Below are 21,497 nucleotides of genomic sequence, written 5' to 3' on the forward strand. Positions count from 1 at the left end.
GAAATTAACATGGTCTTTGGTCCATTCCCAGAAGACACTACCTCTGTCTCCCTACATATGATTAAATATCTGGACGGGACACAAAAACATTCAAGCCATCAACCAGTGGTTTCTCAAACCATCTGTAGCTGTTTGGGAGTAATGGATGGGACAGCTTGTTTCCTTTCACCCAGATGTTTGGGGATCAAACAACGTATTAGTTACCACATCTGTTTGGGAAGCAGGAACATCACTAAATTCAAGATATCATCATGATATGCTCCATAACCTACTGCTCTCTGACTCTTGTTTCCCTCTCTTGCAAAAACGATGGATATATTAACAATCTGACAATTTGGGACATAGTGCCCCCGTTGCATTGTTAGGAGGAAGAAGACTATGGTCTCTTTGTTCCTCTCTCCATCTCATTGACTCATACAATTAGAACTGGGAGAGATCTTAGAGGTCATATAGCCCACCTCCTTAATTTTAGAGAATAGGAAACAATTTTTGAAGATATTAAGTGATTTGTTTAAGCTCACATACCCAAATTTTTTATTTTTTGTTTGTTATTTTTGCAAAGTCAAGATGTGAATTCGTACCAGTAACACTATGAAGCTCGCTCTCTCTCCCTCTCTCTCTCTCTCTCTCTCTCTCTCTTCTTTTCTCTTCTCTCTTTCTCTCTCTGTGTGTCTGTCTGTCTCTCTCTTTCAGTCTTTCTTTTCCTGTCTCTCTGTCTCTCCCAGTTTCTGTCTCTCTGTCTCTGTCTCTCTCTTTCTCTGTGTCTCTGTCTCTTTCTCCTTGTTTCTCTCTCTCTCTCTCTCTCTCTCTCTCTCTCTCTCTCTCGCCTTCCTTCCACCCACCTCTCATTTTTCCCTTTCTCTCTCTCTTCCCTTCTATGTTTCTGTCCATCTTTTCCCCTCTCTTCCAATCTTTCTCTTTCTCTCTTTTCACTTCCCCGTTTTGTTTTGTTTTGTTTTGTTTTGTTTACTCTTTCCTCTTCCCTCTTTTTTTGGACTTCCCCTCTTGCCCTTTCTATCTCTTATTTGGCTTATTTGTTTCCTTCTCTTTCTGTTTTCCCATCTTTCTGTTTCACTCCCTCCCCCTGACCTGAATGTTTCTGGAAATTTCTTGTTTGCCTGGATCCCAGCTTGGCCCCACCTGCTATCTCCAGCCTGTGGGGTTGGGCCTGGACTCCCTGGGCACGATGGGATTTTAATGGAGGTATTTTCAAATTAGTTCTGGGCCTTTCAAGACTTATCAGTTAAATGGACTTTTTCAAATTGATTCAAAGGTCACCTAGAGAGCTCCCTGCCCTGTTTTCTTTGCCTTAGGGTGACACCCACAACTGGTGCCCTGGGATGAAAAAGTAAGACACAAATACACACCCTGACAACTGCAAAGATCTACATTGTTTTATGAAAACTTAGCTGATCACACTAATTTGACAACATCTGAGATACACACATAAGGCACACATACCCAGACGTTGTGACATAGCCTTTAACACCCACATCAACAAAACGCCACACAAAGGAACACACTGGCACCCACATTGACGCAGGCACACCAGCTTAGACATACGTCACATACAGACCCACATTCATGGAGAACACATCAGGTTTCCATTCAGCAAGCTAAATAGTAACAGCCAGATAATATATTTGATGAATATGTCAAAAAGGAAAAGAAGAATTTTTTAAAGGAGGAGAGAAAGAAAAAAAGAAGAAGAAGAAAATGGAGAAAGACTGGGAGAGGAGACAGACAAGAAGAGAAAGAGACAAAGGAGAGGGAAAAGACAATAGAGGCAGAGAGAGTAGACAAAGGAAAGAGGAGAGACAGAGACAATGAAGAGAAGAGACAGGAGACAGAAAAAAGAGAAAATAAACAGAAAAACAGAAATGAGAGATGTTAGAGATAGCAGAGATAAATGGAGAAGAGAAGAACAAAATATTGAAGAGAGGGGAAAGATACTCAGGGGGAAAAAATCAAGAAAAGTGGACAAAATAAATTTAGGTAGCTGCAAAAGGGGGGAAAATCAAGGAAAAACCAATAAAATAGGTAAAGAGAGAAGAGTGGAAGATAAAAAAGGAGAGAAAAAGGAAGAAACGTAGGTCCTTAGATTCATTAGCACAGCCCTCCCCCCCTCAACACCAATAAGCAGAGTTATCTCTGCTCACAAGTCCTCTCCCTTGCCCTTTCTTCTGCCCCCTTTCCTCTTTCCTCCGGTTTTGTTCCTCCGACTGCCCTTCCTGCTTCCTTCCTACCGCGTGGAGCCCTGAGTCAGAGCTCACCTTGGCACATCTCTGTCCCGTACCAGTCCCAGTACCCAGAAGCCTGCGGCAGCTATTTCTAATGTCCCAGTGGCCTCGAGCCAACATAGTCCACTAAGCTGCCCTGGTGCTTTGCAGGGTAGGAGAGGGAGAGCTGAGATCCCTCTCAGTAGTCCTGATTCTGCTGAGGTCCCGGTGTGTGTGTGTGCGCGCGCGCGTGTAAAGTAAGAGACAGAGACAGGGAGACAGAGAAACAAAGACAGGGAGTGAAAACTTGGATAAAAATTGATGAGACCAATTAGCATGAGGGGGCCAGAGGATTCACGGGAAGAAAATGAGAGTAACTTCGGTAATCTCTAAACGCACGCTCTGGAATCCTGAATTGTGCTCCCTGAGTCCACGAAAACCTTTGCACAAAAAGTCAGGAGATGTGCAGTGTGGTACCTACCCTGACGTTTTCTACCTGGAAATCAGTGGTGCAAGTTGAGCTTACTTTTCGAATCTCATTTTCCTCGATGGTAAAATTGAAATACTCGTCGGTACGAACCTCCCAGAATTATCTGGAAGATCAGAGGAAATATCTGTAAAATGCTTTACAAACCTTAAATTAAGACTAGCTATATAATCTTCCATGAAGTGCTTCCTCTCCCCGAGCCTCATTTTTCTCCCTAAAGTGGGAGTAATTTTGCGCACGACTATTTCAGTTACTGTGAGGAAAATACTCAAATCCTGCTTTCGCTCCACCTCATCTCACCCCTCCCTTACACACACACACACACACACACACACACACACACACACACACACCCCGCTTCTCTAAGGACCAGAACAATAGCCCCAGGCCACCAAGCTGAGGTTTCAGGCTGGGCTATCCCTTCTCCGAGCCCTTTCTTCTTCCGTCTGCCCCAGCAATCCCACAGCCCGGGCTAGGGGAAGAGGATGGAAGGGGTGGGAGGGGGCAGCTCTGTGCCACGGGATTGTGAACGTGTGTCCAGCTGCCCCCGCGTGTTTCTTGTGTCCACAAGGGTATGACTGCAAAGAACATTTCTGCTTAAATGAGCTTTGTGAAAATTTGCCCCAGAACATGGGCCATGTCCATATGAATTATGTGTTTGTGGATTTGTGCAAAGTGTTTCCAAGTCTTTGTAAAGAGAGAATATGGTTTCTATTCAGAAATCTCTCTTCAGATGTGTCTGTGTAGATCTGTATCCCACGTGTGGACATGCATGCGCTGAGAAAGGATTCTGGGGGTGCCTGTATATTCGTATATTTGGGCAAAAATCAAATAGTCTGTGGGTCTCTATGGACTGTATTATACAGAGGTGTGTTCTCTGTCGTTGTGTTGTTGTGTGCATATCTGGATTTGTGTTTATTTCTATGGCTGTATTTAAATAGGTCTGCGCAGACACATTTTGTGCGCAATGTGTTTCTCAATATACTGTGTGAAGGGCTTTGATGTGCCCGAGACTTGTTTGTGTAGTTGTACATGTATACGTGTGCCTTCGATGCATGTAGTGGAAGAAGTGTTAGGTCTAGTGGGAAAAGGAATAATAAGAGGGAAGGACCTACTTTAACCGGGACTCACTGCTCCATCTCTCCTTCCTTCTCAGTGACAGCAGTTCCTGGCTCTGGTTCTCCCCTCTGACATGGAAGGACTATGGTAGAAGGAGGAAACTGAGGCACTCCTGGCATACACAGGTCATCACAAATACATTCATGCTGAGACACAAAGGAAAATAGACTCTAATACACTTTAATGCCCACAGAGATACTGGACACCCAGTGACAAGTGCTTCAGGTCCCTCATCTGTAATATTTGGGAGTTGGATTTGATGACCTCCAAAATTCTATTCTAGCTCTAAATATAAAATCCTATTACTATATTGGGAAGATCAGGTAAATGGTCTTGAAACTTAGAACAGAGAATAGTAGAGTTGGAAATGTCCTTAGGAGGACACAGAACATCAGAATTGGGAGAGTCTTTAGAATACAGGATGTCACAACTTTGAAGGCTCCTAGAACCCAAACTGACAGGGTTGGGAGCATCTTTAGAACATAGAATGGCAGAGCTGAAAACATGAAAACATCAAAGGCCCCCTCAGCTCTTATGTTCTATGACAATGGACACATAGACTTATGAGGTAGAAACACACAAAGATACAGCCAGCCACACGGACATTTAGTCGAGGGTAGTGAGAGGCTCTGATCCCCTTCTTTGGGGATAGACAATTCTGCTCCCTCTTGATCTTCCATAATTCACCATCCTTCACCCCCTCTCCCCACTCCTCAGTGCTGGAGCAGGGGACCAGCAGGAACTCAGGGCATCCCGTATCTACACAACCTCTCTTCCTAAGAAGCCAAGATCTCCTGCTTTGGGGGAAAGCGCAATGCTTTAACTTCAGCTTGGTTGTTTCCTACCCAGTCAGGATGCCAAGCCTGATGATTTAACCCCTAAGCTTTGGGGAAAATGATGCAACACATCCCCTTTCTTCACAACTGTGCCATATCTCAGAAAAGCATAACCTCTTGCATAGGAATTTTTGAAAGGCAGTGATAGAGAATAGAGCTGCTGTTGGAGTCAGCAAGACCTGGGTTCAAGCCTAGCTGCTATGTGTGACCCCACTGGGGTGGCAGAAAAGCCACTTAAACTCTTAGTGCCCCAAGTAAGCTATAAGAATACTTAGATTGCAGTGACTTTTCTCATCCTAAAGAGTTATCTTTCTCATACAGCCTAGTCTTGTACCTGTAATTCACCAGTGTGGTCAAGTCTTTTTATTTTTCTGAGGCTCAGTTGTTCAATTTGTAAAATGAGAAGGAGGGAGAAGATAGTTTTAGGTTATAGAAACACCACAGGATGCCCTTAATTTTAACATTCTCTATTCTAAAGGCCTTCTCAGCTCTGCCATTCTGTCTTCTAAGGGTTCTCCTAGCTCTGACAGTCTGAGTCTTAAGTATTCTCCCAGTTTTGCCATTCTGTGTTCTAAAGGTCCTACCAACTCTGACAGTCTGGGTTCTGATGTTCTATATTCAAAGAATCCTTTGAACACTATCATTCTCTGTCCTAAAAGTCTTCCCAGTTCTAACATTTTGAATCCTAAGGGCTCTCCCATATTTGAACATCCTATGTTTTGTGTGTTTAGGGCACTACCAAATCTGAAAGATATTCTAATATGTCTTTCAGCTCTGACATCCTCTGGTTAATTCTGAGTGTACTTGAAGGCAAGGAAGGGCAAAGATTATTTTTTCCTTTTTTCCCCCTTAAAGATGGAGAAACTGAGACCTCAGAGAAGAAGCAACTCTAATTTATGCAATAAGAAAGGCAATTATAGAATCTGGATTGGAACCCAGACCAGTTTTCTTTCTGGTAAGCCTTCTATTTTTAAGAAGTCACGATGGAAACTAAATTCAATCATATGTGAAGTATAAACCTGCTTTATAAACTAGAAATACTTGCATTGCATTTTAATGCTTTCTGCAACTTGCATTGCACTGCAATGCCTCCTGCAATTGGAAGCTGGACACTTCAATTCAAATTTCAGCTCTTTTTGCTAACTAGCTGTGTGACCTTGGACACATTGATTCCCAGCTCTGAATTTCAATTTTCCTGCCCGATCCTATAAAGTGAGGGAATGCTGGAGGATCTTTAATTTTTCTTTCAACTGTAGGTTCTATGATTTTGTCATGCTTTGGAATGGTGTTTGACCTTTAGTTAGGGTCTCTCAGATCGTAGCTCTGGGGACTTCCAGGTGCAATGCAAATCTTGAGACCTTTGAAAATAACATGGAATAGACAGTGCAGCTCCATGGTGTAGAAACTATAGCCCCAGCTGTAGGGCAGACTGCACTGAAGGATCCCAGGGGTAATCAGAATAAGTCAGAAATGGACATTAGAGATCATCGAATCCTGTGCTCCGATTTTTACAAATGAGAAAATTGAGTTCCAAAAAAGAGGATTATGTTGTTTCAGCTATCACACTTGGCGAGTAGTGAGAGTTACAACTTTTACATAAATCCACATACAGAACAGCTGCCCAATACTTTGTCACTCTCTTCTATCTTGCTAGGGGGTGATTATATAGCATGGTACATTTTTATGTATGCCTTATTCTTGCTCCACCTCTGAACTTTGAGCTCCATGAGAGCAAGGACCTAGCTTATCTAAACTTTGTATGTCCTGAAATGCCAAGGGAAAAAAAAACACTGTAAACAGTAAGTACCTAATAAATAATTTTTGAATAAATATGTAATAGGTCTATTATGTGTACTATATACTAATTCTGGTAGGATAGAATAGAATGGGATGGGAAAGGATGGCATGTGCATTTGTGTATAACCAATGCGCACAATGGGGTATATGAGTGCATATTTGTATATCAGTACTTTAAAAGAATATACCCTATGTAGTTCATAACCCCTGGATCTTAACAGTCTTCTGGAATTACTGTGTCCCTCACAAGGTGGCGCACCTGGCAGAGATGAGCCTCTTTTCCACATTTAGTTTTGTTCTTCGGATGAAGACGGTGATGGGCAGGGCAGAGCTTCAAGCATTTCCATCTGGGAAAGATGTGCCAAAGCTTGGGCTCCCTTGACGCAGACCAATGAGTCCAGCTCCATCCCTCTGCCCTGCAACTAACCTGAGATATTATCGGAGGAAATTACACATGCATCCTTCACTGGAGTCCAGCTCCAAAGACTAACAATCATCTTGGCATGGCGCTTAGTGTCGATAGCTGCGCCAGCTGAACTCAGTCCTGATCCAGCTGGAAAAACTTCAAGTACTTGCCTGAGTATGGATGTCATATCAGTCCTCTGAGAACCAGCCTAGTTCGTTTTCGAGGGGCTCAGTGGTTGGCTTGGCGAAGAGGCGGAGGTGAAACACTTCCAATCTCAGCATTTCTGGGTCACAGTTTATTTAACAAGCTGTATAGGGAATGTCAGCGAAGTACGCAGGAGAGGGGGAACCACAGGGATGAAATCAGAAGAAATATCTATGCATATATGTGCACGTATACATCATATACTTTCCCTTTTAACATTATGCGAGTAATATTATCAGTTCGTTCGGTGGAATTTTAGTAGAGGATTAATGGTGGAGGCTCAGGGTGTAGGATCGTGGGGAGGTTGCGTCTGTGTTGCTGACAGAAGCGCCAAGAACAGCGAATAGATAACGGCTCCAACGAAGCGAGCTTTCCCCCCCTGTAGAATCCAGCAGGTGCATTGGGGAAAGCCCTTCACTAGGACAAAGGAAATGTAAATCTCTGCTCTCAGCTCTGCCACTAATTCTGAGGCCCTGGGGCAAGTCAGTTCCTTTCTTTGACTCTCAGTTTCTCCAAATGTAAAATGGAAAGGCAGGCAGCTACACTGCTTCCCCCGGGACGTTATTGTAGGAAAGTTCTTTGTAGACTTTAAGGGTCAATAGAAATGGGAGAATCATTCTATATATGTATAAACATATGTATACGTGCATACACACAGAGATAGGGACAAACAGAGAAACAGAGAGTTGTGAGGGGGAAGATGGAAAGCAGGGGGATAGGAGGGAGAGAAAGAAGAGGAGGGAAAAGGGGGGACAGAAGGGGAGGGAGCGAAGAAGAATCTTATATCTGTTTATTAGGACGTACTTCCCACTCCCTATTGCCGCCCCATGAAGAAAGCATCGCGCGTAATGTCATATAACTGCGTGTGTATTTATAAGCCAAATCTGCTCCGAGGTACCACACCGAGTGATGCTACCCGCAGATATAAGCAAATCTCCCCTCCCCAGGCCCGCAAGGTCCATAAGCAGGTGCCCTGCCACCAGAAGGCATCCTTTATGTATCCCAGGGGTCAGAAAGGAACTCATTCAGCGAGTTCGCTTAGTAAACCCCATATCACACCCGCCAACCTTCAGCAATATGATACAAGCTGGGGTTTCTAACTGGGATTCGATAGCTTGATAGTGTTTTTATTTTTTTAAAATTATAATTGTGTTTCAACATAATTGATTTCCTTTGTGATCCTCGATATTTATTCCATGCAATTAGCATGATTCGGGTTCATCAGACTGAGTGCCAAAGAGGTCCAGAACACACACAAAAAAGGCTGAGAACGCCCGCATTAAGAAGACACCAGAAATAATTCTGGAGCGGACAGGTCAGGCGGGAGAGAGAGAAAACAGAGGTGGAGTTTGGAGTCAGCAGGGCTGGCTTTGAATCCTGGCTCTCCCTCTGAGTCACCTTGAATAAATCTTTCTGGTTTCCCAAATCTGTTCAATCAGAGTGTTGGCAAGATGATCCCTGGTTCTCTACCAGTTCTAAAATGACTCGAGAACGGCGGATCGGACTGGGCACACGTCCCTTTTCCCCAGTGCCCGAGTGGGCTCATAGCTTTAAGCTTTCCGATTGAAGGAGGTAGCGCAGCTGGGGGCCACTGTGGGAGTCGAGGACGCGAGATCCCCTCCTCCAGAGGATCCAATGAGCCAGGCCCGATGGAGGCTCCCTATTCCACCTCGGACGAAGAAAGGGGGCAGTAATTCCGTTCCCTCCCAGCCCCACTTCAGGGCCGGACCTCTGTGTGCCGGGAACTGGGCGAGCTTTCAGAATTCCGCGAACGTCCGCCCACTTCCCTACTCCAGGCTTGTATCCATTACCCCCAACTCTGTTCTGGTTCTGGTTTGGAGGAGGACGCTTTCTTAACCACATCCCGGGCTGGAGGGTTCCCTGGGGTTATCTACGGCCTCAACAAGCGCGCAAAGCCGGCTCCTGCTTCCCTAATCCGGTGCGTAATGGCTGCAGCAGGTTAGACTAGGCTGAGGGTAGGGTGCTTGGGCGTGGGCCTTGGAGACGCTCCACACAGCGGGGCTATATCCTTGGGCTCACCGCGTGCGGTCTGTCCGTTGGTCTGCGGATTAGATCTCGGGGATGGGATTGACCCTCGAGGGATTTTGGAGGCTTCGGTGTTATTGCTATAAAGCTCCATTGCGGACTAAAGGAGAGGCAAAAGCTCTTGTTGTGGCCGTGGGGGACCTGAAGAGCAGGTTGCCTGAGTTCTCAGACCTGAGGCGGGAGCATTGTTCATTGTTCACTGGTTCGTGTTCTCTCTCTCTCTCTCTCTCTCTCTCTCTCTCTCTCTCTCTCTCTCTCTCTCACTATCTCTCTCTCTCTCTTTCTCTCTCTCCGCGTGTGTGTCTGTGTCTGTGTCTCTCTGTCTCTCTCGTGTTTGTGAGTCTGGGCTATGTGAGAGTCTGCAGATCTCTCTGTCTCTCTCTCTTTTAATTAGAGCTGTTAATAATTTAACATTTACTAGAAGTTATTGTTTAGATGAGAAGTAACCTGAAGTTGTGGGTAGAAAGCCGGCCTAAGAGAAGAGAAAGCAATACTTGTGTTCTAGTCTTGCCTCTGACAAATACTGGCTGTATGACTTTGGGCAAGTCAATTAATTTGGCCAGGCAACTAAGATTTGGAAATGTAGAACATATGTTGACTATATAAACATCAGTGAAACTGGTATTATGGGTTATGTTTATGTAAAATTAGGGGCTCTAGAAGAACCTTTTAAGATCTTCTCATCCTGTACTCTTATTTATCAAGAGGAGGAAACAAAAAGATCCCCTGAGGCAGTTCCATGACTTTGAGCCTGAACTTCCTTTTTCTCCTTTGTAAAATGAGGTTTTTGGTGGGTAGCTTCACCATTAGTCTCTTTCAGATCTAGCATTTTGAGTTCTGCATTCTAACATTCCTTCCAGCTCTGACATTCTAGGTTCTGTGAAAATACCTGGCTATGGTCACACCACAGGGTCTCCAAGGTCTGTGGTTGGCCAGGAAATATTATTTCTAATCCCAGTTTCAGACCCATGCTTCTACTCCTCTCAGACAATTTGGTGGTACCTGAGCGACTCTTAGCCAGGCCAGAACCACCTAGACTGACAGGTTTCTTCTCCCCACCCATTGGGCAAAGGTCACTACTTTCTTTAAGGTGACTGAAGGGGAGGAGTGGGGTTCATAATATCCCCCAGGTGTATAGTAGAGAGGCTTTGGACAGGAATCCCAGGCTCCCCAATTCTTCTTCTGGCAGGAAGGCAGCCAGGATTGCTCTTAGTCTAGGACTGAATGAAGAGGTGGGGAGGTGGTGATTTGGGTGGGCGGAGGAGAGTGAGGAAAGGGGGAAAATAGTTTGAGCAGCAGGGAAGGCAAAGCAAGGAGGGGGATCGATACAGATTCAGTTCAAACCAGTTCCAGATCAGTTCAGGAACACTGCGCAGCTGCTGCTTAGGCTCACTGTGTGTGCTAGGCAGACACAGGCTGCCCAGGCTCCGGTTCCTGGCAGCCCCAATTTCCCAGCACTCTGAGCAGAAGCCCCCAATTCCCTGCCTTTCACCTGGTCTCCTGAATATAAACAATACACATCCTCACTGTCACACCACATACTCACAGTCTTGCACTATTACCTTGCACTAATATACAATTCGCTAGCTAGAATGGAGAATGTTGAGCTAGAAACCTTAGAACATCTGATCATAAAATCTGAGCCAGAAGAGAAGGTGATCTTTTTTTAAAGATGAGAAAGAAGAAAGCCCAGAGGGGTGAAGAAACTTGGGTAGCAAGACTCAGAGGAGAATAATACCTCCCCAACATCTGACTTCAAATGTATCACTTGGATCTTCACTGTCATCCAAATGGGAGTTAGCCTATTTTTTTTTAACACTTCAAGATTGACAAAACTCTTCCCCTACAGTTCTTCGAGGTCAACTATGATTGAATCCACTTTAAAAAGGAGAAAACTGGGCTCAGAAATTAGGAAGTGACTTAGATCCAAATGGGACCATGAGGGACAATAGTCGAACATATTGTCACTCTCCTGGCATCCAAAGCCCAGTATGTTTCTTAGTATACCACAGACTAGAGTGTAAAGACAGAATTTAAACCCCTCTCCTTCCAAAATTTTACACCCATTGTACCACACTGTCACCTACTCTCTTAAGTAAGAGAGAATCTATATCTTTGTGAAGTTCAGTCTCATTTTTGTTATATCCATTTTTAAAGAACAGCAAACTGAGGTTTATTGAGGAGAAGTTTTCATGTCTTTGGAGGGGTTTTATGGAAAGAAGATTTCTGTCTAGCTTATCTAAACCTGTGTTTATATCTATGTTGAGGGTCTGAGTTTGTGTAAAATCAGTGATGTCTTCAGAGTGGGTGGGACATACATCTGTCTAAGAGCCAGTGGAGTTGTGCAGAGGCCATGGGCTTCCAAAGTTGTTTTTTGCTTGGGTGAAGAACAATTCACCTACGATTAGGTGTGCATATGTGTGTTTGTGATCCATGGAGTGGGTGTGCTTTTGTAGGGTGTATAGCCTTTGTGTTTGCATACTGCATCTAAATTGGATGTGTATCTATGTAGTTCTGTGTATTGTGGCATATTGTGTGTGTGTGTGTGTATGTGTGTGTGTGTGTAGGTTTTCACATTCAGATCATGGGGTTCATACCATGTGTATATATGATTAAGTGTAGTGTAAATGGACGTAGGTTGGGGGAGGGGAGTGCATCTAAAATGAATTGTGTTCACAGACAATGTTTTATATATATTTACTGATTCACTCCAGCATTTTCAGGTTCTCCTCCCTCTTCAGCCCTAAGCCAGGGTGGCAAAGGCGGGGTAAGTGGACTGTCCTGGATACAATAGGCAGAGACAGAACTGTGGGGAAGGAAGGAAGATGAAAAAAAGGGAAGAGGAAAGAAACGAAAAAATGAAAGGGAGAAGGAATAAAAAGAAAAAGGAAGGAAGGTAAGAAGAAAAGGAGGGAGGGACCAAGAAGGAAAGGAAAGAACTAGGGTAGAAGAAAGAGACAAATGGAGTACTTGTGGAAGGCGAAGCCTTACAACCTGTTTCGGGTAGGAGTGAAGTAATGCAGCCTCTGTAGCCTGCCCAACTAAGGAAAGCCCAAAGATTTATGGGAAGAAATGAGGGCCAAGGGCATCTTGGACCAGTGACAGGGCTAAGTCTCAGAAGCAAATGAGGGAACCAGACCAAATGAGCATTTCGATAGGAAAAATGCACGTTTTAACTACTGACTGTCTCTGCAACCTTTTCTCTCTCGCTTTTCCGTCTAAATTTGTCTCCATCCTATAGCTCAGGATTGCATTTTTCTTTTTGTCAGTGGGACCCTCTTCCATTATGCCCGTCTGTGTGCCTGTCTTTGTCTGTCTGTCTCCCTTATCTATGCCCTTCCCTTTGGCCTTTCATTCTCTTTCCTCCTCCCTCCATTATATTTCAACTTTCGCCTCACCAATTCCCCTCGCCCCTCCTCCACCCCCTTATCCCCCCTGTTTTCATCCCCAGTTTGATGTCCACAGCTTTATGTTAAGGGGACCGAAGCTCGGGGAAGAGACTCCCGGATTCTGTTCCCCAAATCGGTGCCTCTAGGAAAGTACAAGTTAACTCTCGTCCACACATTATCTATAATAAAATTAGAATCGAATAGTTTTGTGAGACCGGGGAAGGAATCCTAACCTGGGAGTCAGGATCCTCAGGTTCCTCTGAATCTCAGTTTCCTAAACTGTCAAATGGGATAATAATCCATTTTATTCTTCCTCCCTCACAGGGCCGTTTGTGCGACTCATTCAAAGGATTAAGAAAAAAATCAAACAAACAGCTTCATGATCTGTAAAGTGCCAGACACAAGTAAATATATGATTTGATATATGATATACTCTTATTGACTAGTCCGGTTACATAATACAACAATTAATGAGTGTGTGGATGGATTCGACGAGAGAATGGAGTTGGAAAGCAAGAGGTTTCGATTCTGTTTCCACAGTCAGCCTGAAAATTATTTTCCCCATCGCCGAATCCAAGTATCGTTTCGGCCTCTGGTAGACCTGGCCTCGGCTCGCTTCACCCCCAGCCCAGAGCCCGGCCTGTCTCCCGTGGCGTGGCTGGGGACCGCACACGGGCTCCCAAACGCGTCGGTTCAAGCTTCCCCAGGGGTTGGGCCCCGAGCGGCTTTCCCTTCTGCTCCCTCCGTCATGGATTTTGTTTTTTATATTTTAGATTTTGATCAGTTACAAAAATAGTTTGAGTCCGGAGCTGCAATTCCGACAATATTTGAAGCGGGCCGAGCAGATCGATCCGCGTGACGGTGATGAATTAGAGATAGTAATTCGAATTTATCGATTTTGCGGCCTGAAGGAGCCCTCCCCCCCACCCCAAACCAATTCCACTTTCCATATAATTACTGTTTTAAATGTAATCACGGAAAGGAGGCCCCGAGTCTGTGCTGGACCGGATCTGCACAGGGACCGGGTTACCGAGGAAGTTCGTGTGAATGGGAAGGGCGGGGGCCGGGTGGTGGTGGAGAGACTCCGATAAGTGGTGAGCCGGGGGGGGGGGGGGGGGGGAGAGGGGAGAAGAGGGTAGAGAAGAAGGTTCTAGCTCAGGGTCTGCTGCTAACTCAGTGAGTGAATTTGGCCACAGTTTCTCCATCTGTGAAATGAAGGAGCCGAAACAGTTCCAATGCTTCCCTCGAACTCTGACACTCTGTGAGCTGAGACGTCCCAACTTTACCCTTCTTTACAAACCCTCCTCGACTTGGACAATCTATGAATATAATAACCCAATGAGGATGGGGGATGGGTGCATATTACATTATTCTCTTATGTACTTTCGGTAGAAAGGGAGTCTCTTTACATTTCCAAACACCGGGCTTTTATCACTTGCAAATGTGCCAGCCTCGGCGTTCACATCTGTTACCAAATTTTACCATTTCTAAAGCGCTTTCTTACTAATCCTCTTGTCCCTTTTAGAGATTAGAGTTATCAAATGAGTTAACCTACGCAAAGCACTTCGCAAACCTAGTTATTATCCCTATTTCATCAAACACACTAAACATACTAAAATCCAGGGAAAATAAAAGTAATTTGTTCAAGGTCACCCAGGGAGATGGTGTCAGGGGGAAGTGGGAGAATACAGGGCTCCTTCTTCCTACACCTGCCGGGATTAGTGTTGGGAAACGCTTGATCCACCCTTGAGGCCTCCGGCCTGGGATTCTACACAACCAGAATTCATCCACAGGGTGATTTAGGCAAAGAAATGGGCACAATCAAATCAAAACAGCAGCAACCGCTAGAGCCCAGCCTCTTTAAACCACATTATCGATATCGCTACAAATAATCGAGGAAGCTTGGGAGCTTGAATGGCTTGATCTGGACTGGGGGGAGGTGGGTGCATTAACTCCCTAAAGGATGAGGAGTGTTCTTGCTTCTTCTTCTCCGCCCCCCCCCCCCTTAGGAAGCCGAAGGCTTACAACCCTTCCCTTCTAGTGCTTCTCCGCTAGTGTGAGGCTCCCAGGCTTACCCAAGGGGGTGTGTGTTGGTGGTGCTGGTGCTTATAGGCAAATACGGAAGGGAATGAAGCTGTTTATTTTATTTTTGTTTTTGTTTTTTCTTTTCCCCTCCCTAACCATCGGCGATACAGCCCGAAGGACGAGAATAAGGGGTCTGCGCCCTCCAGAACTCGGTCCGCCCCTATCTCGATCCTGTCCAAGGAATTCCATCTGCTCTCCCGCTCACTTTCCGGAAGGAGCCTGGGTCGCTTCACGCCCAACTCACAGGGATTGAGGACCAGAAACCCGTGCGGCCCTCGGGGCTAATCTCGGGATTTGGCCTTTTGCCCTTTCGAATCCCCACCTCTTCCTCCAGTGGCGTAGTTGAAGGGACTAGGGAAGGACTGGGGAAAGTCCTCGATAGCTCACCTCGACCATCCCCAAAAGGCTGTGTAGGTGGTATGTGCCCACTTTAGCCAGCCTTCAGGAAAAAGCCTCGATTCCTCTCACCCCTTCCCTTTTCTTTCCTTCCTCCCCCCCCCTTCTCTTCCCTTCTCTCCCTCCCCTCTTTCATTTTCGTCTTTTGTCTGATTCTGGGGCTTTCTGTGTGCGGCTCCCCATTTTTTCTTTTTCTGTCCGTTCGTCTGTTTTTCTGCCTTTACCTCAGAAGGTTTCTGTCTTTTCCTGTCTGCTTTTCTCGGTCTTTAGTGTCTCTTTATGTCTCGATTCCTATTTCTCTGCGTTCTTTCCTCTATCATTCTTCCTTTCCTGCATCTTCCTGTCTTTGTCTCGGTTATTTCTCTTTCTAGTTTTCCGAGTTTCTGGGCAAGCGGGGCGTCGAGGGGAAATGTGGGAGCAGGGCACTGGATCTGGAAGGACTAGCTCAGTGTCGGTTGCTCACTAAGGCTCGGTCTCAGAGATCCGAGGCCCAAAGGAGGCTCGCCTGCCCAATTTTAAAGGAAAAAGGAGACCCAAATAGGAGCCAGATTGCATCCAGTGTAGAAGAGTGAGCGCCTATAGTGTGTGTGTGTGTGTGTGTGTGTGTGTCGTTGGGAGGGGGAACGAGAAAACTAGAAAGCTTAAGTCTAAATCACCCCCCTCGGATGATATCTGAAGCCTTACTATGGATGCAATTTATTTTCTTGGGGGTTGATTTGGAGGGAGAGAAGGAGTGGTTCACAGTCGGGATGGAGGCTAAGGTTCACTCCGTCAGGTTTTCTTTTTTTCTCTCCCTCCCTCAATCTTTTTGGTGGCGGCGGCGGTGGAGTGTCTGTCTGTACTTCTGTCCCTGTTCCTGCCCTGGGCTCGGACCGGAGAGCTATCACCGAGTCCAAAAACAACCGCCCGGAACCCTCCGCCCCAGCGCCTACCCCTAGCTCAAGGCGTCGGGATGGGCTAGCTCTGGCGGTGACGGCGCTTAAATCTCGATTTCCTCAGGTCTCGTAAAGCCGAGAGCGATTTGCATTCTATTAACTGCTTTTCAATAGCGCATTGACCGGAACTAAAGGATGGCGCGCGCGGGGCCTAATTACCAGCCACCCCCGCACGCTGTGCTCCCGCAATCCGGCCCCCCTGACCCCGGGCTCTGGGCCCGTTCCCTCCTGGCCAGCTCCGGACTCTGCTTGGCTTACAGATTGAGGATAACAGGAACTGCGAGGCCTGGGGACCCTGAAGAGAGTAAAAAGAGGCCAAGATTCGGGAAGCCAGGACCCAGGTCCTCGATGTGTAACCAGTTTGATAGAGAAAGAAGTTCCCGCGTGGACCGTGAGAGTGTCTGTCACAAGTGATGTGTAACAGATGTAGCCCGCACAATCGCCAATTTTAAACACGTTTTCTAGAACAGGGACTTTATAATATTTAAGGCTGATTCCGAGACCTGAGCAAGGCCCTTCTTCTCCAGGGGCCTCAGTTTCCTCATCTGTAAAATAGGAAGTTGGACTAGATGGTTCAAGTTTCTCGCAGCTCTAACATTCTTCGTTCTAAAGCTCCATTCTGATTCAAATATCCTTTGTTCTATAATCTAAGTTAGTGAAGGCTCCGATATTCTGTGTTGTGAACACGCAGTTCAACTCCGACGTTCTTTGTTCTACGTTCTAAGGTTCATTTCAGCTCTAATGTACTATAAGCTAAGGCCTCCGCCGGCTCTGACATCCTGTGTTCTAAGTATCCATCCAATTTGAACCTTTTGTCCATATTTTCATGTCCATTTCAATTTAGAATTCTATGTTCTAAAGTTCCTTTCATTTTGAGCCTCCACTGTGATGTACACTCGGCAATGTAGATATATAATGAATGATTTTCTCCCAAAACAGGGAATCCAGTAAATGTTTGTGGGATTTAGTACATATTATGCCAAAAGGTGTGATATGTAATATATATTATTACAGTAGAGTGTTAAGTAATATGTAATTTCTATTAAAGGACTCAGAATATGTAATAGATATTTTAAAATCTATAACATAATGCATAATGCAAAGGTTTAACGTAGCCCATAATATATTACACAACTTAATATTTAACCAATTTAATATAAAGCCTATATACTGTGATATGAAATATGTAATGGAGAGTAAGAGTGCTATTACAAACTCTATTTGTATAATTATGATAGATTAATTAACTCTATGAATAATGGCATGAATATTAGTGACTGGAGTTTCTAGTCCTTCGAGGAAGCAACGAGGAGCTGATTGAAGAAGAGACCTCTCACAGCTCAGGTCAATTTCAGTTTCTCTTTGCCCCTTTTCTTACATTGCTTGGTGTGGAGAGGGATATGAGGTGTGCATGTATGTGTGTATGTGTGAGGTGATGCTGAGGGAGCTCAGAGGTTAGAGAAAGTCTAATCCTCCCCCCAGCCCAGTCCTGCTGGGTCTCATTTGTTGGGGGGGGGAAACTAGGCTCTGATCCAAAGGGGCGTCTGGGTCCTTAGGACCCAAGTCAGGCCCCCCGCCCCCCACCCAGGCCTAGAGACAGTGCAAGCTGCTAGCAATCATCGATCGGCTGCCGAGCAGAGCTGCGGCTATTGTCCCCACCTCCCAGCGGGTCCCCTGGCCCAAGGTCCCCGAGAACGGAGGAGGGAGGGATCCTGACTGCGGGGAACTCCCTCCCCAAAGAGGTGCCCATTAAATGGATATCGCCTGTGAAGAGATTGGGGGGTTACTAGGGCCAGATGTTGCCTCCAGCTGCTGACCACGGGGCAAATCTCTCCTGGGAGCTATGGCGTGGTGTGTGTGTGTGTGTGTGTGTGTGTGTGTGTGTGTGTGTGTGTGAGAGAGAGAGAGAGAGAGAGAGAGAGAATCAGCTATCTGAATTTAGATTCAGAGAGGTTGAGAAAGAAAGGAAAATTAAAGGAAGGTGAACAAAGAGAAGGGACACTCAAATTCATAGATATTCAGAAAGAAAAAACGGAAAGAAAGGAGACAGATTTAAAGGAGAAAGACAGATATTGAGAGAGAAGATAGAGGTGGAGATAGAAAGGGGATGGGGGAGAGGGAGAACGAGGAGGCTCTGTGTGTGTGTGTGTGTGCGTGTGTGACCTGGTCAGGGGATGAATCTAGTGTATGTGATCAGTGAGCTCGGCAGGGATACACTGTCCACACGTGTGCCTTGGCGGCGACTCCAGATGCAAGTGGGTGTCCCTAGTGGGTTCATGCCTAACGCTCCTGTCTTTGTGTGTCGATTCTCTGGGCATTTAGTGGTCTTGTCTCTCTGGCTCCCTCCCGGAACTGTCCTGTCCCCAGCCTCGTTCGTGGGTTCTCCTCTGACCTTTGCCGCTGGCCGCGGGGCTCTGTGGCTAGGCAGCCCCCGGAAGCCCCAGAAGGCGCCGCTCTCGGCGGGCTGGGGGTGGGGATTGATTGCCGGGGCCATTTGTATGGAAACGCTGGAGCCAGGGGATCGATGGAACAGAGTACGAGGGATGAGGAAGAATAGCGGCCGTAAGCCCTTTAGAGCCAGGCCCCGGAGAGTAGAGTAGATAGGCGCTAGGGAGAGGGAAGCCTTCATACTAAAACGCGGTACCGACAGACCTCTTCCACAAAGATCCTATAACATCCCAGCGCACGATTCTCCAGTCCAGAGTTTCCCAGGGCAGCCAGGCTTACCTCCCTCTGCCTCACTCCCCTACCCTGAGACAATTCTCCCAAGCAGCTCTGGCCTACAGCGCCCCAGGGACACCTCTGTGGGGCTCTAGCTGAATCTCATCTCAAAGTCGAAAAGGAGAAGGGAGGAGAGAGCGGGGGCGGGTGGGTGGTGGACAGATCCAGAGTGGGTGGCGGGAGGAAGGCGTTTTAGAGAAAAGGGAGGGAGACTTTCCCATCCAGGCATCCTGTAACCTACTCCACGTTGGGAGCGTGGGGTTTGTGTATGAGAATGTCTATCCATCTCATCCCCTTTCCCTCCGCCCGACACCGGGACTACGGAGCGCCTGTTTTGGTCACAGTCCCGGGCTCCCGAATCTATCAGCCACAGTACTCGGCCGCCTCCGTTCCCCAGTCCCCTGACTTTCTCCCAATTTCCGGGTCCTGCCCCTCTTGCCCACCTGTGAATTTCAGCATCTCCTGCCCAGTCTTCGATCCTAGCGCCCTGATTGTGCCTTAGGGTTCCCCTAACCCGACTCAGCCTTCCCTTCTGTCCCCAACTCTGGCCGAATCCTCTCCCTGTGCGCTCCCCCTCTACGTCCCAAGTCTAGCGAGGAGTTTTAGCTCTTGCCCAAACCTGTCCCGTCCTCTTCTCCCCCCAACCAGGTTCGGACCCTTATTTCTGGGACTCTCCGGGTTCCCTTTTCGCCCCGCCCTGCACCCGCCCCGGCCCCCTACCTGCGAGTCTGAGGGCCGACATCCTCTGGAACTCGGGCTCCTGCAGCCACTTCCACATCCTGCGGAAGGTCTCGCGGCCGGACTTGAGCTTACTCCAGGGCTTGGGGTTGCGCAGCAGGTCGGAGAGGGTGCCCTGCGAGCGGCACAGGATGCGCTGGGCGAAAATGGCCTGGGGGATGCTGTAGCGCTTCAGCTCTGCTGTGATTCTCTGCGCCACCTCTTTGGTGTTGATCTCTTCCACCTGGCCGGAGCTGCCCGCCTGCGAACCCGACGCGGCCGCCGCCGCCTGCCGCTCGCGCTCGGCCAACAGTCCCCCTCCGCCGCTGGCGCTGCCACCCGGACCCGCGTGGTGCCCGTGCGCTCCCAGCCCGTTGAGAGGCGCCATCAGACCCGCTCCGGGTGCCCCGAGGCCGCGGCCCAGCGGATCCTCAGCCCGGGCCAGCATGGCCGCGTGCGGCTCGAAGGCGGCCGCGGACAACATCTTTTCCCCGGCCAGGTGCGGCCCGGTGCCGTAGGTGGCCAGCGGGGGCGGCGGCGGCGGGGGCGGCGGCGGCGGCTGCTGTCCGCCGTGCAGGGGGCCCAGCCCGTTGGCCAGGGGGCTCAGCGGTTGCCCCATAGCCGGCACGTCCTTGGCATAATGGCCGTAGAGATTGCCCACGGAGGCCAGCCCCCGGTCGTCGCGCATGAGGGTGAAACTGCCGCTGACGTTTGCGGGCAGACGCTGGTGGGGGTGGGCTCCGTGGGGCGGGGGACCCGCTGGGTGATGCGGGTGCGGGTGGTGGTGTGGGTGCGGGGGTGGGTGCGGGTGGAACTTGTCGGAGACAGCCGAGATGGGCGGCAGATGCTGGAGCGGCGTGAGGGTAGTGTAAGAGCCGCTGAGGCTGAGGGCCGGGCCGGGTGAGTCGCAGGCCAGGCTCATGGCTGGGTGCAGCGGGGCGGCCAGCTCGGCCCGGTAGTCAGCAGCGCCGCTCTCCAGCAGCGAGGCCACGCCGGATACCATAGCCGGCCGGGCCGGTCCCCCCACCAGGCCTCGATGTGGGCCGGGCCGCGCGTGGGCTGGACTCAGCAGCTCCCCGGCCGCCTGCGGATGCGCCAGCCCGCCCAGGTTGTCCAAGCTCAGCTCCATGGCGGCCGGCCGGCCTCCCGCCGGCCCGCCGGCCCCCCGCCGCCGCCGCCTCTGGCCGCCCTCCGAAGGCGCGCCCGCCGCTACTCCATGGGGCCGGCTGGGCGCACTGGCAGGCGGCGGCGACGGCAGAGCGCGGCCCGCGGGGCCCCCGGGCACGGCCCCCGGCCCCTGGCCACGATGCTCCGGCCTCCTGGCCCCCCCGGCCCCGGTCCGAGCCTCACAGTGCCGCTGGCTGCCCGCCCGCTCGCCTCCCCGGGGCTCAGGGATGCAGCTGCGAGCGAGCCCGCTCCGCCCCGGCCAGCGCCGAAAACGATGTGGCCGCCGACCGCCCGCCAGCCTTAGCCTCGCAGCCAGCGCCGCCTGACGTCAGCAGCTCCCAGCTCATCAGGGCCCTCGCTCGCCTGCCCCTTTCTCTCTCTCTCTCCTCTCTCTCTCTCTCTCTCTCTCTCTCTCTCTCTCTCTCTCTCTCTCTCTCTCTCTCTCTGTCGTTTTGCTTGCTTCTGTGTTTCTATCAAATCTCATGTATCTCCTTTCTCTTCTCCATCTCTACTCTGTCACCCCCACCCATCCCCATTCTCTATGTATTTCTTTCTTACCCACACTCCTAGAACATCAAGCAAAACTAGAACGGGGAGAATTGTGGAGAAATCGACCTTCTAGGATTTGTGGGCGAGAGTCTCGCTCCCACCTCCCCACACCCAAAATGGACACGGAGCTCTGTGTGTGACCCCCACTCGAGAGAGAAATCAGAGCTATCTGTTCACTTAGGAATCCAGGGTCCCAGATCCCAACCGTTCAGTGAGGGGCGTTCATGTGTGCGTATGCGTTTGAAAGGTGGGCTTGGGGGAGACAGATAGAGACAGAGTGTGCTCTGTGATTCAGAAACAAAGAGGATTAGAATGGATTTCGCTCTTTCGTCTAGAGGGGCACCGATCTCCCTAGACACCTTTTCCCATAGACACAACCTGTTTTCTAAGTGTTACACAGTGATCTTTGATATTTGTGCCCGAG

The 21,497-nt window shown here is 48.6% G+C and overlaps 1 protein-coding gene across 1 annotated transcript; it reads right to left on the reverse strand.

Annotated features, from left to right (window-relative positions):
* Nucleotides 1-19,298: 19,298 nt before the first annotated feature.
* Nucleotides 19,299-20,790, reverse strand: ONECUT3 (one cut homeobox 3). The gene has a single exon (XM_031948296.1). It carries the CDS (start codon nt 20,484-20,486, stop codon nt 19,299-19,301), a length of 1,188 nt encoding a protein of 395 aa, XP_031804156.1. The 5' UTR covers nt 20,487-20,790.
* Nucleotides 20,791-21,497: the final 707 nt, after the last annotated feature.

This window comes from Sarcophilus harrisii, chromosome 1 (assembly GCF_902635505.1).
Source record: "Sarcophilus harrisii chromosome 1, mSarHar1.11, whole genome shotgun sequence".
Classification (NCBI taxonomy): domain Eukaryota; kingdom Metazoa; phylum Chordata; class Mammalia; order Dasyuromorphia; family Dasyuridae; genus Sarcophilus; species Sarcophilus harrisii.